The sequence below is a fragment of the Emys orbicularis genome, chromosome 22, assembly GCF_028017835.1.
Source record: "Emys orbicularis isolate rEmyOrb1 chromosome 22, rEmyOrb1.hap1, whole genome shotgun sequence".
Taxonomy (NCBI): domain Eukaryota; kingdom Metazoa; phylum Chordata; order Testudines; family Emydidae; genus Emys; species Emys orbicularis.
The window spans coordinates 10,433,638-10,448,794 of NC_088704.1; the positions used below are offsets into that span (position 1 = coordinate 10,433,638).

General features: G+C 46.2%; 1 protein-coding gene across 1 annotated transcript in view; it reads right to left on the reverse strand.

The window, feature by feature from the left end:
- Positions 1-206: 206 nt before the first annotated feature.
- Positions 207-15,157, reverse strand: part of PRDM2 (PR/SET domain 2) — a 99,676-nt gene continuing 84,725 nt past the window's right edge. The window contains exons 10-11 of the mRNA XM_065421218.1: positions 2,213-2,351; positions 207-257 (exon numbers count right to left, since the gene is read on the reverse strand). Coding sequence (XP_065277290.1) covers positions 2,243-2,351 — 109 coding nt within the window. The 3' untranslated portion in view covers positions 207-257; positions 2,213-2,242. The remainder of the gene's footprint in view (positions 258-2,212; positions 2,352-15,157) is intronic.

The following is a 15,157-nucleotide window of genomic DNA, read 5'->3' on the forward strand; positions in this document are numbered from 1 at the left end:
CAGTACAGTTAGAAGATAAAATGATGTAATAGTCTTTTGAAAATGTAATTGCATAGTATGTCCAACCCCTCTACGTTCCAGCAAAAAGAGAAGAATTGCCCAAATCTGCCTGCCCTCCCAACGTGGTCAAACAACCTACAATTCTCTCTGAATGTGTTCCCATGCTGTTCCACTGGCTCTGGATGAGTGGACTTCACATTGCAGGGGATGCTATAGAATCATCCTCTCACTGGCCTCCGTAGTTCATGGCTCGCTCTCTGCAAAGAAGGAAAATATGACAACAAGGTGCCGGTGCTTCTGGCACAGAATACCATTGGCACCTCTTTCTCCTGAGGAACTCCTGGTCCCACTCGAACTGGGAATGAACAGAACAGATTATGATATCGAAGGATTACTTTGCCTTATCTTTTCAGTTCAGCACTGTCCTGTGCCTGCAAATACACAGTCACCTGGAATAACGGTGGTCTCCATAGAAAAGTCACCATTTACCCAAAGTGGAATGTGAAAAGTCAGTCTCCCCTATTCTTACAACAAGAAATAACAGGGGAAACTCAGATATCACCGTCCAATCAATGTTAACTTTTTACTATTCACCACCATTCCTTGTAGTGCAGGAGGCAGTTTGGTTTTCTTATCCTACTAACTTTTCCCTATAATAATAATTTTCTCTATTTCATTTACAGTTTAGTTTAACCAAATATAAACCATCCTGGGCCTCGACCCTGCAGCCATTTGCACATGTACTTAACTTTACTCACATGACTAGTAATAATAATGCCTCGCTCTTATGAAGCGCTTTTCATCAGTAGATCCCAAAGGAGGTCAGTATCATAATCCCCATTTTGCATGTGGTGAAACTGAGGCACAGAGACGAGGTGGCTTGCACAAGATCACCCAGAAGGCCAGTGACAGAGCCAGGACTAAAATCCAGGTCTTGAGTCCCAGTCTAGAGTTCTATCCACTAGGTCAGGGGTAGGCAACCTATGGCACGTGTGCCGAAGGCGGCACGTGAGCTGATTTTCAGTGGCACTCACACTGCCCGGGTCCTGGCCACCGGTCCGGGGGGTTCTGCATTTTAATTTAATTTTAAATGAAGCTTCTTAAACATTTTAAAAGCCTTATTTACTTTACATACAACAATAGTTTAGTTATATATTATAGACTTATAGAAAGAGACCTTCTAAAAAGCGTTAAAATGTATGACCGGCACGCGAAACCTTAAATTAGAGTGAATAAATGAAGACTCGGCACACCACTTCTGAAAGGTTGCCAACCCCTGCACTAGGTTCTATCCATCAGCATCTTAGCAGCTTTCAACAAACTTTACTACCGAGTTGGGCTTCTGCAACTAACTGGATTAGTCAAAACGTCCTCTGATGTACGGAGAAGAGAGTCATTTCAGTATCACTAGGGGGATTGGGCCAGATCCTCAGCTGAGGAAAATCTATGTCACTCCCTTGATTACAATGAAGCTCTGTTGATTTACACCAGCTGAGGGTCTGACCGAATGTATTTAAAATGCATCATGGCACTATATTTTTTGTATTAAAAATGTCTCCTACCAAAGAAGCAAATAGTGAAGTCAAGATTAAATATGTAAATTGATATGCAAATGAGGTCTAGTCCTTGTCCCAAAGATCTCAAAGCACTTCTACCAACAGCAGAAATGAAATGCAGCCCTGTGTGAGGTGGGGGGTGGCAAGCGAGTGGCACACAGGTCCTTGCCCAGCAGCATGGGAGGAATGGCGAATCGGAGCACTTACAAGAATTGCCAAGGGCTCAAAGATCCACCTGTAGGAGCGGCACAGTGAGCTTTACGACCTCTTCCACAAGGCTCACGCACAGGGCATGGAGTGGAACTCTGTTCTCCTGCTGCAGGAGAATGGAGAGCTAAGTCAACCCTGCCAGGATTTGAACTTGTGGGTCCAGCGGGTCTAGGTGTTTCAGAACAAGAGGAAAGGATGGTCTTATGGGCCTGGCTAAAGCAAGGGACTAGGACTCACATATGGAGTTCTATTCCCAGCTCTCTTTGTGACCTTGGGCTAGTCACTGTGCCTCAGTTTCCCCACCAGTAACTGAGGACCATAATTAACTGCCTCACAGGGGTTCTCTGAGGTGAACTAACATTTGTAAAGTGCTTTGGCTATAGAAATGCAAACACCGCAAAGCGCTGCATGTTCATCAGTGCCACGGGGCGACCACCTTGCTGTACCTGTTTTGGTTTGATGTGCAGCAGGAGAGTCTATTCCTTGAAGAAGTGGGCCGTCGTGCAGTTGGATTTCTTGCATTGCCTGGTGCAGGTGTTCTGAGAAGAGGAGGGGGGACATCTAGAGGCCATACGGAGTCTGTAACTGCAGAAAGAGGCAGGAGAAACTGTCTCTCACACACACATCGTATTTGGGATAAAAGCAGAGACAGGCCACAATATCCAACGCACAATCTCGGTTCAAACATTTATCCCAACCTACTTGCCAGGCTGGTGGCCCAGTATCATATGAAAGCCTGGGTACCTTTCCTGGGCTTGATCCAAAGCTCACTGAAGTCAGTGGGAGACCTTCCATTGGCTCCAACAGACTTTGTATAAAGGCTCTATATCCAGGCTGGAGGTGCTGCTGCAGAGGTTGCTCATGCAGATGAGGCAGTGTCTTGCGTTGCTCTGCAGTGACCCTAGTCAATTTAGGTGAGAAGTGAAAGGACTCAGGAGACATTTGAGTGTGTTCTCCCCCCCGCCCAGCAGCCTCCCCGATGCCAGGCTCAAATAAGTATGTGGAGAACCTTCCAGGAAGGACAAACTGGACATCAATAGTCAATAGGGCTGTGACAGCAGCAGGCCCCCTGTGCAGAATAGCTGGCAGAGTCAGGGTCTATTTTGTCATGTTGCCATATCATTGTTTTGCATCTGTGTTGATGCAAAAGGCATTTCACATTTCATAAAGAACCGCATACACTAAGAGGGCAAGGTGTTCAAAAAGGCCAGGTGCTCAAGTACACGCCTAAGCTGCATGCCCCACACCACGAAAGCACTTGCAAATCAGATAATTGCACACACAGATAACCGAAAGCAGAGCAGCTAACTCTTATGATTTTATTGTAAGGCTTTTGATATTGGCTTTTTACCTTCAGCCCCAAGTCCCCGGATCCTATGACTACGTGAGAATCTCATCTTTCATTTCAAAATAAAATTTCCATTTCTAGTTTTCAGGATTGGTGATAAAAGCTAATGACAAGGCGAAAAGAGTATGTAAAAGGCTAAAAGACCAAGAGGCAAGGATAAAAAGAATCACACATCTATTTTAAAAAAAAACAAAACAAAAAAAAACCACTGGCTTAAAAGAAACATCTCATGATTTTTGAACACTTGTGGTTGCCAATACTGCAGAACCGGCCATTTGCACAAATATGTTCCATGTTTTTTAAATAGCCCAGATTGAGGTTGAAAATTAACGCCTGGATAATTTTATTGGCCACTTTCTCTCGTGTTCTCTACTTAAAAATCACTGAAGCCACATGGTTAACTATGGACTGTTTCCTGTGCCAAAGGCTAGCGAGTGCTGTCTGTTGCAAGACTGCCTGTGGGAAATCAGTCGCTGTGCCATTACGTTGGCAGTCCTCAAACTCCATCAGGCTCCTGCATGGTGCATCTTCACCAGTAAAGGGGTGTGCTTGCCTCAAGTTAGCTAACGTGTGATAACTCAAGAGGTCAAATCCTAATGGAGACAAGGCAGTTTGTAGGTCTTGTAGTAAATGAAGGCCCAGTATGAGGCCTGAGGCCTGAACTAAAGAAATGGTCAAGACTTTGCTAGCATAAAGCAAAATTAAGCTGTGAGCCAAAGGCAGGCCCTGCTCACAGAAGCCGGCAGGAAAAGGGCTGATGTTGCATAGATATATATTCACCTAGTAAAGTTAAAGTATAAACATGGTACCGAGACATACCATACGGAAACATTCCACAGATAACATGGAACAGGCCGACCCATCCCAATGACAGGGGCAAAAGGGTAAAATGATGGATAAAGTTGTTTTGATCGAACCAACATGTACAAGGTGAGAGGCAGCACCTTACTACGTAGAAGGGTTGCACCTTGCTGCGTAGAGGGGTTGCACCTCAATACGTCAGGAGTGATGTATAACTTGTTTGTACCTGTGTATAAGAATGTATCCCTGGGGCGGTATCTTTGTCCGGCCGAGGGGGCAGTGGAAAGTCCCGCCACTGACTGAGCTGAGTCCATTGCCGAGCGGCACTTTCTCGTAGCATGCCCCGTAGACTAAGTAATCTGCGGGGAACTGCAATTGTGTCAGGGTCGCAATAAACCTGGCCGAGGTGCCTTCGTACCTTACTAGACTCTGTGGTTATTGGGGGTTCTCGTCGGGTTTGCTGTGTCAGCTATCTGCAGAGCTGGGACCGCACACAGAGGGAACACACGCACGCAGCCGAGTGATATCAACATAGGAGCAACCAGAGCACCACACCGGTAGCATCTGACAACAGGTCTAACATGCGTTAGCAGGTTGAGGTAAGCCGTAGACTTCCCCATAGTCTTTACCTTTAATAATATATGGAGATATACCTATCTCATAGAGCTGGAAGGGACCCCGAAAGGTCGAATCTAGCCCCCTGCCTTCACTAGCAGGATCAAGTACTGATTTTTCCCCAGATCCTTAAGTGGCCCCCTCAAGGATTGAACTCACAACCCTGGGTTTAGCAGGCCAATGCTCAAACCACTGAGCTATCCCTCCCCCTTGACCTGCTAATGTGAAAACTACAACCTGCCTTGTCTTCACTAGGATTTTACTCAAGAACACACCTTTCTTCCTAGCGAACACAAGGTCTAAGAGACTACGTCATGTCAATAGATCCTGATGGTGTGTTTGTGTGTGCGCGTGCAAAGAATCCACATATCCCCTGCTACTGTGAGGGGAGAAGCTTGTGCAAATTATCTTCCATCCTCCACCATGGACTGTTCTGAAGCTCCTGTTCCTCTCCTACTCTCCTGGGATGGTGGGGGAATGGGGTCCAGCTACATGCCACAGAGAGCCCGAGTTGTGGTGTGGAGGAACTGGTGGACTCTTTGGTAACCTCATCCATCCACAAGTGGCATGAATTGCGTGTGCGCGCGCATGTGTGTGTGTGTGGGGAGATTATCTTCACCCCAGTTGGACCTGGTTTCAATCCATGGCTGATATCTTCATTTCAGAGCTGTCAGTTGAGATCAGACATGCACCGGCTGTCCATCCCTGCTTAGGAGGGACAGTCCTGTTCAGGGGATATTTGCTACTGGCCCTCCCACCCCCATTTTTGTCCCTGCAAAGCTTTCCTCACTCAGTAGGACTCAATGCAGTTCAAAGGGAGAGTGCACAAGTTAATAATTGTGTAGCTCACAGAAATCTTCCGCTGAGAAGCGCTGAGTTGTAGTATTATTTTGCTGTGTTGTGAAACAGCAAGTTCTAACACCATCACTGAAGTGGGGATTTTCAGAAAGTCAGCCAGCTAAGAATAAAGGGAAGACACCCCACCCTGTGTGAGAGGGGTGGAAAAGTATTCACTGAACCATGACCTTAAAGCTTGAAAGCGGTAGCAACAAAGATGTGTTAAAAACCAAGGAAACAAATTTGTTTTAAACAACACAGCAGCCCGGGGCCTTTGCAAGAAGGCACAACACTTGGAACTTTCTCAGTGCAATCTAAACATCATTTATGGCAATGCACGCCAGCCTGTGTGATGGGACACACACGGACCTCTACTCATCAGAGCAGCAGCCAGCTCCCATCCTTTGCAGCAAGAGCCCTGTTCAGAGAAGTACATAACAATCCCCCACAGGGTGGTGCCATTGCCTTCCCAGCCAGAGAGAAGGCGTAGCATTGACTAGAGCCGGGCAAGAAATGGCAGAGTGAACGGACACGGATGTAGCAACTTAATGCATCAGGTATGAACTCAGTAACGACAAACAGATACTGGGGATCATGCCCCAAACACCACGTGAAGCCCATCTGGGGCAGATGTAGGATGCATTGGACCTGTCTGCAACAGCAACACAAGGCTCTTCTGCTCTACTTGCATTTTTGCAATATTTATGGAGCTTGTTATGCCCACAAAGTGCTTTGAATGGGTCAGGATGGAGCCCTGCATTGTTATGAACAACTTCAATGATTGGATCCCGCAGAAAAACAAGCCAGGTCTCTATTGACCTTAAATTAGCCTCTTGGGAGGCTCATGAGCTTGCTTCTTATTATAGTCGCAGCTCTGCTTTTGGGCCAGGTGGATCAGCGAGCAGGTGAGAGATACTCCCAAGAAGTCAATAAGCCACTGCACGCACATTAAAGCATTTGAAAATCCTGCAGCTGCACGAGCTCTAGAACCAGTTATCACTCTGCCAGCCTGCGTGGACACGGGACATCTGCAGATGTTCTCCCACCATTGCTACTTCCCCGCCTGGGGACAACAATGACAATGAGGCACTAATGTTTTTAACACTGTAACCAAACCCCTGTGCCTCACTGATGCTAGTGCCCCCACCATTGCTAGCAGGGGGGGCAGAACAAAGGGGAGAGAATTTCTGAAGATGCCCAGTGGTGGTGATGCCCAGTTACGATGCAGCCTCAGTGGCGTATCAAGTCCGCCCTTGCACCACAGTTCAAGAGATTCTTCTCGCTGCAGAAACCGGGCTGACCTCAGAAAAGATACGGAGTGTACAGGGGGAAGGCAAAGAAAGCAAAGAGAAGTATCACGAAGTGCTTGTCTGCACAAGGTTTTTGTACTGATCTAACTAAATTGGTAAAATAAAAAAAATTAAAAAAATTAAAATAAAAAAGATTTAGTTAAATGAGTGCAGTGGCTTGGGTTGCCACCCTCCAGGAATTAAAGATTAATCTTTAATTAAAGATTATGTCGTGATGAAACCTCCAGGAATACGTCCAACTAAAATTGGCAAACCTACAACCTCCTAGAATAGACACGGTTACACTGATATAAAGGGGGTTATATTGGTATGGCTGTTTTGGTAAACAAAATCCTAATTGATTTAAACTAACTTATAATAAGACACTCAAACTGAAATAGGAGTGTCCACACAGGGGGATTTGCACCATATTAACTGAACTGGTTTGAAAACTGATTTCAGTTAAACCAGGGCAACTTGCTCATGTAGTCAAGACCTAAGGCTCCTCCTTCTAAGTTAGGGACACAGCTCCAGTATGCTGGACGGCTGTGCCGTTGATTTTAGAGAGAGTTACAGCAGTAGAATTTACCGCAATGCTCTGAAATGTAGAGATGAAGGATTTGAAAGCAATCGCCTTTCAGAGAAAGTAACATTTTCCAAAACCTCTAATGTCCACTGCTCCGACCTCCCCAAATCCTTGAACACTGGGTTGGAAGCAGAAGGATGTGTAATCTAGCTAGCCCATTAGAAAAAGGTACATTAAACATGCACTCCCCTCCTTTACAATGAGCACTTGGCGTTTTCATGCAAATTACCTTGTCTTCCATCACAGGTGAGCAATTTACATTCTTGAAAGGTGTCTGTCAGCCCTCCACATTACCCAATTAAATCCCAGAATCATCAGCTCTGTAACTAGTGGGAATGAAGCCCGGAGGCTATTTGTCATGATTGCTAGATAGATCGAGATCCAAAAGGATGAAAGATCCTGCTGAGATATAATGAATGGGGCAGTATAGTAACAAAGTAACAAGTGTTAGTATATGGTGCAGAGGACAAAATTTGAAGGAAATGTAGTGAGGATTTTAGGGTTTAATATTTGCCTTAATTGAAAAATGTTTTTCTTGGAGAGCTTAAGTTTCTGATCCCCTAATTTAACAAAATATATATAGGGTCTGAAGTCTCTCTCTCTCCCCCCGCCCCATGTCCCCACTCCACAATTTGGTTTAGTTCCTAACATAGAGCAGGGGTCAGCAACCGGCGGCACATGAGCTGATTTTTAGTGCCCCTCTGCTGCCAGCCGGGGTCCCGGCCGCCAGCTCCACTCAGCCTGCTGCCTACCTGGATGAACGGAACCCCGGGCCAGCAGCAGGCTGAGCGGGGCTGGCGGCCAGGACCCTGGCTAGCAGAGGCCGGTGGACGGAACCCCAGACCAGCAGCGGGCTGAGCGGCTCAGCCCACTGCCGGCCCCGCTCAGCCCGGGTCCCGGCCCCGCTCAGCCCGCTGCCAGTCTGGGGTTCCATCCGCCAGCCCCTGTAAATGTAAAATGTATTACTGGCACGCGAAACCTTAAATTACAGTAAATAAATGAAAACTTGGTACACCACTTCTCAAAGGTTGCCGACCCCGACAGAGCATGTTCATTGCCCTCTATCATCATAATTTAAGATCCATAAGCAAATCAACTTCAGCAGATGCAGATTGACATCAATAGGTTCAAAAATCCTCTTTGGACAAGCGCACGAATGTTCACACATTTTACTGAAACTTCTCCAAACTGCCAACCTTCCGGGTTTGCAAAACTGGCTGGTTAACTCCTGGGAACAGGGTTTTTAGTACTTCCTGCTTTGGGTCAGGTCTGAAACACTGCGAGTACATTACCCTGCTAAACTAACTCACTCTCTCAGCTGCACTAGAATAGTGCTTACTGGGAGAGTGAATACACCGAACAGCCACCAGGGGACATGGAGAAAGATCTGCTAACATCAGTTCCATGGATTGTACTGGGGAGCAGGGAACTTTTCAAAGGGAAACAAGGGAGGGCCTACTGGACCAAAAGAAACTTGTTGACAGATTTTCTTGCACATTTTACTCTACAGCCATATACTTAGGAACTGGAAAGTCTTTATACTGCTTACCAAAAAAGAGGATTTCAATGTGTCCCACTGCAGTTCTTTTGAGAGTGTTCTGTGCTCAATTCAGACCAGTGGGAGGAAGGCTGGGTAACGGGGCTGGATTTGATTTTACAGGCACCAAACAAAGGGACACAAAGGCATAATCCAAATAATGTGATTTTATGGCCAGTTCTCTCAAACCACCGAAGCTAGAAAAAGCTGTGTTATCAGTGAGAAGCTGGAGTGCCCAGCTTTCTAGGGGTGCAGAGGAGGACTGTCTAGCCATGGTGGTTTAGGGGACATCATGACAATGGTCACTGCTCCCTCAGGCCAACACAAAACAATCAGGCCATCCCCAAGTCAGTTTCACTGTGCAGATGGCCTCCTAAGGGTGGCATTTTCAAGAGTGCTCAGGGCTGGCTCAACTCCGCTCCCATTGAAATCAATGGTAAGATTCCTATAGACTCCAGACATAGGATTTAGGCCAGCGCTGAGACCCCTGAAAACCTCACCCTTTGTTTAAAACCTGATGCAGTTCTTACTGAACGTGTTAGAAGGTGAATCCATGTAACAAAGTGACATCTTACTCACCATTAACAATTACACCCAAGATTTTCAAAAGCAAATAGTGATTTCTGGGAGCCCAGCGTCAGAGGCCTGAAGGGTCCTGATGTTCAGAGAGTGGATGCTCTGTGCTTTCAGGCCCTATCGAGGTGTTTCCAGTTGGGCTCCCAAAAATCACTAGCCACTTTTGGAAATCTCGGCCTGAGCCTTTACAGTGAGATGGACTGGATTGCTTCAGCAATGTATCTTGCGGCCCTTTTTAAGGCACACATTGAGGTCGGAGTGCCAAAAGGTGAAGAACACTGGATTAAAACTAGATGTACTCAAATGCATCTTTTATGCTGCCATAAAATCTAATTGGATAGTTTGATAAAAGTCTTCCATGTGCACTGAATTGCCCTCTTGGTTGGGGGAACGAATAAAGCTCATCATTTAATATTAACAGAAAAGTATATCATAGATCGGGAAGACTTCATACAATTTTTATTTACCCTCTATATGAATGTGCTCACCCCAGCTGAGTTATAAAAAGAACACTAGAGAGAACACTGTCGGTTAGCACTAAGGGCTAGCAGAACTGAAATGGCTTGGTTCAGCCCTGCATATCTCATTACGTAGTTTGCTTGAGACAAAACAACACGCACAGAAGGATCAGCACAGCAAAAAATGCTTTGGGTGTAGCCGATTTAAAAGACGCTTTGATGTAATAATGTGTTGGCAGTACTGCAGGGGACTGAAGCATATGCAAGTCAGTCTAGTTGCTAGTGTAATATAACAGTCACCTTGATTGTTAATGGGGATTGAAGCTAGGGCCAGCAAAGCTAAGATCATGAACTAAAGGGCTAAGTGCCCTAGTTGGCAGACTTAGACTCATGTTCTCTGCGGCCCAGGCACAGAAGGGTTACATAACACAAACTGCACAATAGGTTACACTTCTAATACGCATTTGTGCATGGACTGTGAGTCTCAGGGAATCTAAAAATGCAACCCTAAGAAACGGGCCATGTGGCGTGGTTTCACCAAACGAGGCAGCACAATGGGGCAAGAATTAATCGTCTAGCATTTCTCTAACTCCTCACACCCCAAAGAACTGAACAGCCAAACTTGCGCCCAAGCAAAACACCATCAAATCTGAACCCCGCAATACACTGAAATAGCAGCAGAACCGCTTCTCAAACGGAGGCCTGGGGTGCACTTAAAAGTTCGGTTGACACAGCTACAGCACTCGGATGTGAGTGTGTGAAAAATTCACACCCTGAGCACGGCACCCTAACCCCTGCTGTAGATGCAGCTAGGTCTTCTGTTGACCTTGCTACTGCCTCTCGGCGAGGTGGATTACCTCCAGCGATGGGAAAAAACCCCTTCCCTTGCTGTAGGTGGTGTCTATGCTACAGCTGCTGTGCCACTGTAGTGCCCATCGTGTAGATATGGCCTCAGTTAAACCCAGCAGGCTGGATTTGCCTAGAGGTGGCTGCACCAGCTCCTGCTGGAGTGAATGCCCTAAGAGGGGGCAACAGAGCTGTACAAGGGGCCTACAATCTTCCCTCCAATGGACAGGATATAGCCAGGGCAACTGGGAGATGCATTGATTCAGCTCATCCCTACAGCACCCTCCACTGGCAGGGCTTCCTGAGGAGCTCTTGGCAAAGGAGTAAAAGCTTCTTTCTCCCCAGCAGAACCCTCGTGGGGAGAGCAACAATGAAAACACCGCCTACCCTCCCCTGGCTGCGAGTTTCCCCTTCAGGGTACGGTGACTCTCACTTCTATAGTATGTACCCTGCCTATGCAGAGCAGCAGCACACAACAGGTTCGGACAAGAAAGGAAACGTATCCAATTAAAACTGCAGGAGGAATTGATGTAGACTCTGTGCTCTACCTTGAATTGGGCCCCTGGTACCAGGATTAACCCTCTCACTCTTAAGTGGCATAGTGACAAGCGGTCAGCGCCTGTTTTGCATCTCATCTCAAAGGTGGCACTGCTCCAGAAGCACGATGCCATCTAGCACTCAGCCTGGGCACCGGGCCAAAAATGACTCAGAAAAATGGAGTGTCACCTCCTGAATCAACCAACGCCACTTCTCACAGCTCCTTGACAGTTCTCGGATCCAAGGAATGACTCAGCCAGCCCTGCTTGGATTGTGAAACTTAAAAGGATCACGCAGCATGAGGTGCTATGCCTATTTTGGAAGGCTTGTCACCGGTTCTCAAACTATCATCTGCAGAACAACCTGCTATTGTCACTACGGAAAAGCATCTGTCAATCTTCTAGATGTGGGTGTGTCAGATGATGGTGAATGTATTGTCATTTTAATCTCTTATTATCCTAATATTGCTATTTCACGTAATGGAACAGTAAAGATGCTGCAGGGAAGGTGGGAAAGGGGTTTTGGAAGAGGAACTACTCCTGAGAGCAAAAACAACGAGGAGTACATGGCTACCCCTCTGAAACCTACTCCCAAGAGGGATCTCCTATCTTGGAGAGAGAGGATGGTCTAGTCGATAGAGAACTGGACTGAGAATCAGGAGACCTGCTGACACACCTTGGACAAGTCACATCAGCCCTTTGCACCTCTGTTTCCCCACCCATACTTTGTCTGTCTAATAATCTATATAGATTGTCAGCTCTTCCAGGCAGGGACTGTATGTTTGCAGAGTTCCCAGCACAAAGGGGCTTTGATCTGTCCAAGTCTCTCTGCACTGCCTTGATACTAATTCCACACACAAAAACTGTTAAAAGACTACTGTATGAAGGTCTCACAATCGAGCACTCCAAAGTTAGCTAATGCCAGAATTAAGGTTGCCCATGCAACCTTAACTTGGCCCCTGGGTACATCTGCATTATGAAACGGTCTTTAATTGCATGGTTACACACTATTTTTTCCACAGGATCCCTGCCACATTCAGCACACAGATTGGACTGGGTTCATTTAATGAGCTGCTAGTCAATGTTTTCTTTTTAACCCCATTGTTCAATGTGTGGCCCTAGGCCTTATTTACAGTACACGATGCAAACCCTGCTCTGGAGACAGACCTGTGAACTGCCTGTTGGGCTGCTCTATGGGGCTGATCGCTATAGTATCGGAGTTCTTCACAAACATCAATCCATTAATCTTCACAACCCCCTGGGAGGTGAGGGGGTATTATCTCCAGTTTACTGATGAGGAACGGAAGCACAGAAAAATTAAGGTCCAAAGATCCCATTAATTTTGGGTGCCCAATTTGAGACACCTAAGACCTGATTTTTCAGATTTCATAGCATTACAACAGAACATTGTATTTTCAAGCACCGCTCCCATAGACTTCAGTTACAACTGCGTGCGCTCAGCAAGTCTGCAAATCAGACCCCAGGTCTCAGTTTTGGTCCTCCAGAAAATGAGAAACACAGAGTTAGTGACCATCTCTAAGAAGTCTGATTTAAGTGATTTCTCCAGCATCACACAGGCAGAAGCAGGGACAGAGCCCAGTACTCCGACGAAGCATTCTCCCGTCTTAGCCATGAGACCATCCATTTTCTCTTCCTGCAATCCCCTGCCTCAATCACTACATTACATACACGCCACCCAGTGTCTGCAACACAGAATCAGGGGGCCTACAGCTTCCTTCACCACATGCCCTGATTCACCCCCAAAGCAGGTCCCTACCCTGTGCACTGATTGTGGCAGGGGTCCCGTGGAAAAACAGTATGTGGTCATGTAATTAAAGGCTATAATAACGTCCATGTACAAAGGGGCCAAGTCAAGGCTGCATGGGCAACTTTAATTCTGGCATTTTCTAACTTTTGAATGCTTGACTGTGCAACCTTAATAACCTTCTTTTAACAGAGTTTGTGTGTGTCATTTCCCAGGTTTTAAAAAAAGCAAAACTGAAAAAAAACAAACCAGAAATGGCATCCTATTGACACCCACATGGGTCAAACAGGGTTGGAACCTTTAAAGCCACCACACAGAGCTCTCCCACTTGGGAGATTTTATCTGCTAAGCTCTAGCATGTCTCTATTGAGCATCTGCAAAACTGATTTTTTCAAAGGATTAGAACTTGGTCAAAACCAGGTGGTTTTCCTTGGGGATGGCAAAAGGCACATCTCTGACAAACAGGCCCCACCCTCTGCCAAATTTCAAGTCCCTGCTCCAAAGCATGGGGAGTGCTACACCTGTTCAAAGATAAGGTCTTAAGCACTTTTTAACAAGAGCAAAATAGCATTACTTTGCCATACTTTCCCCTGGCTTTGCACTTGGAAATGGCTGAACTATTTTGGCTGAAATCCCCCCCCCCCCCCCCCAACCGCCCAAAAAACGAACCACTATTTCAGCTTGAGACAGACAACCAGTATGGAAAATTCCTGCCCAAATGGTTAAAGTTTGGCAAAGTTATAAGCAACTGAAAACAGCATCTTTTAATGGGAAGTGTCGGGAAACCTGAATAATAGGTAGAGCTCCCAGCCCCACTCACAGGCACTGACTTCATGGGTGCTCCAGGGCTGGAGCCCCCACAGAAAAAAATTAGCAGGTGCTTAGCACCCACCAGCAGCCAGCTCCCCCCAGCGCCTCCCAGCAGCCCTGCCAATCAACAACTCCTCCTCCCTCCCAGCACCTCCGCCCATCGTGCATCAGCTGTTCCGTGGCATGCAGGAGGTGCTCGGAGAGAGGAGCTGGGACGGGGTACACTCGGGGAAGAGGTGGAAAGAGGCGGGGCAGATAGAGGCAGTGTGGGGCCAGAAGAGGTGAGGCGGGGGGACCTTGGGGGAAGGGGTAGAGTGGGGATGTGACTGGAGCAGGGGTGGGGGCAGAGGTCGAACACCTCTGAGGTAGAGAGGAAGTCAGTGCCTACGGCCCCACCTATATTAATTAAATGCTCCACAAGATAAACAGTCTGAGAATCACTCATTCGTATTAGATAGGGATAATGGAGCTATTAGATGGTATACAGCTGAAGACCATGCTCTTCCATCCCTTGTATCAGAGTGATGGCGCACTGTTTAAACCATACACACACGCCAAGAAAACGAGCATTTTAGGAATAGAAGGTCAGAAGACTTTAACTCATAGAAGGGACTATGTGATCATCTAGTCTGACCTTATGTATAACGCAGCCCATAGAACTTTCCCCAAACAAAGTTAAAATACCAACAACTCCAGAAGTAAAAGCCTATTTGCTTTTCATATCATGATTAATTATTTAGATGATTACTAGCACATGCACTGAAACATGGTTTATACCATTGCTAGAACCTTTAAAAAGATTTATTTCCTCATATTTCATTTCAAACCATGTGTATTATTCCCTAGACAGCTTTATGAATAGATTGCATGCAATTATTCCAGGAATTTATTCTGAAATGACAAATTCATCTACTTCCAACTGAACTCGTATATTCACCAGGCTGTGAATCATTTAGTCAGCCCCTGGGATGATTTCTGATCAATGAGTGCAACAATTGAGAAGTGACCTCAGTGAGAAAGGTTTTCCCCTGAATTTAGGAAGGATAATTAAATAACTTGACATTGATGTAATGCCACACTGAATTCACACACTCCATATTTAACTAGTCCAGATGATCTGTGAAATCCAGAAGAATGTGCTTTCTTCTCTGCCCCCCACTGCCTATGGGCAACATTACAAGGCAGTAAAATGCCCGTCAAATTTAAGCAACTGGAGGAAGTTACTTGACCTTGACAAATATTTCAAAATCTGTGTGCCTAAATTTAGGCTCCTCAATCATATAAATCTGAAATAGCCCAAATCTGGTGACTTTCCAGGTAGGCTACAAAAGACATCTGTTGAAGAGGGTTTTGGAGAGGGTCAAGTATGCTTCACAGAATGATGAAA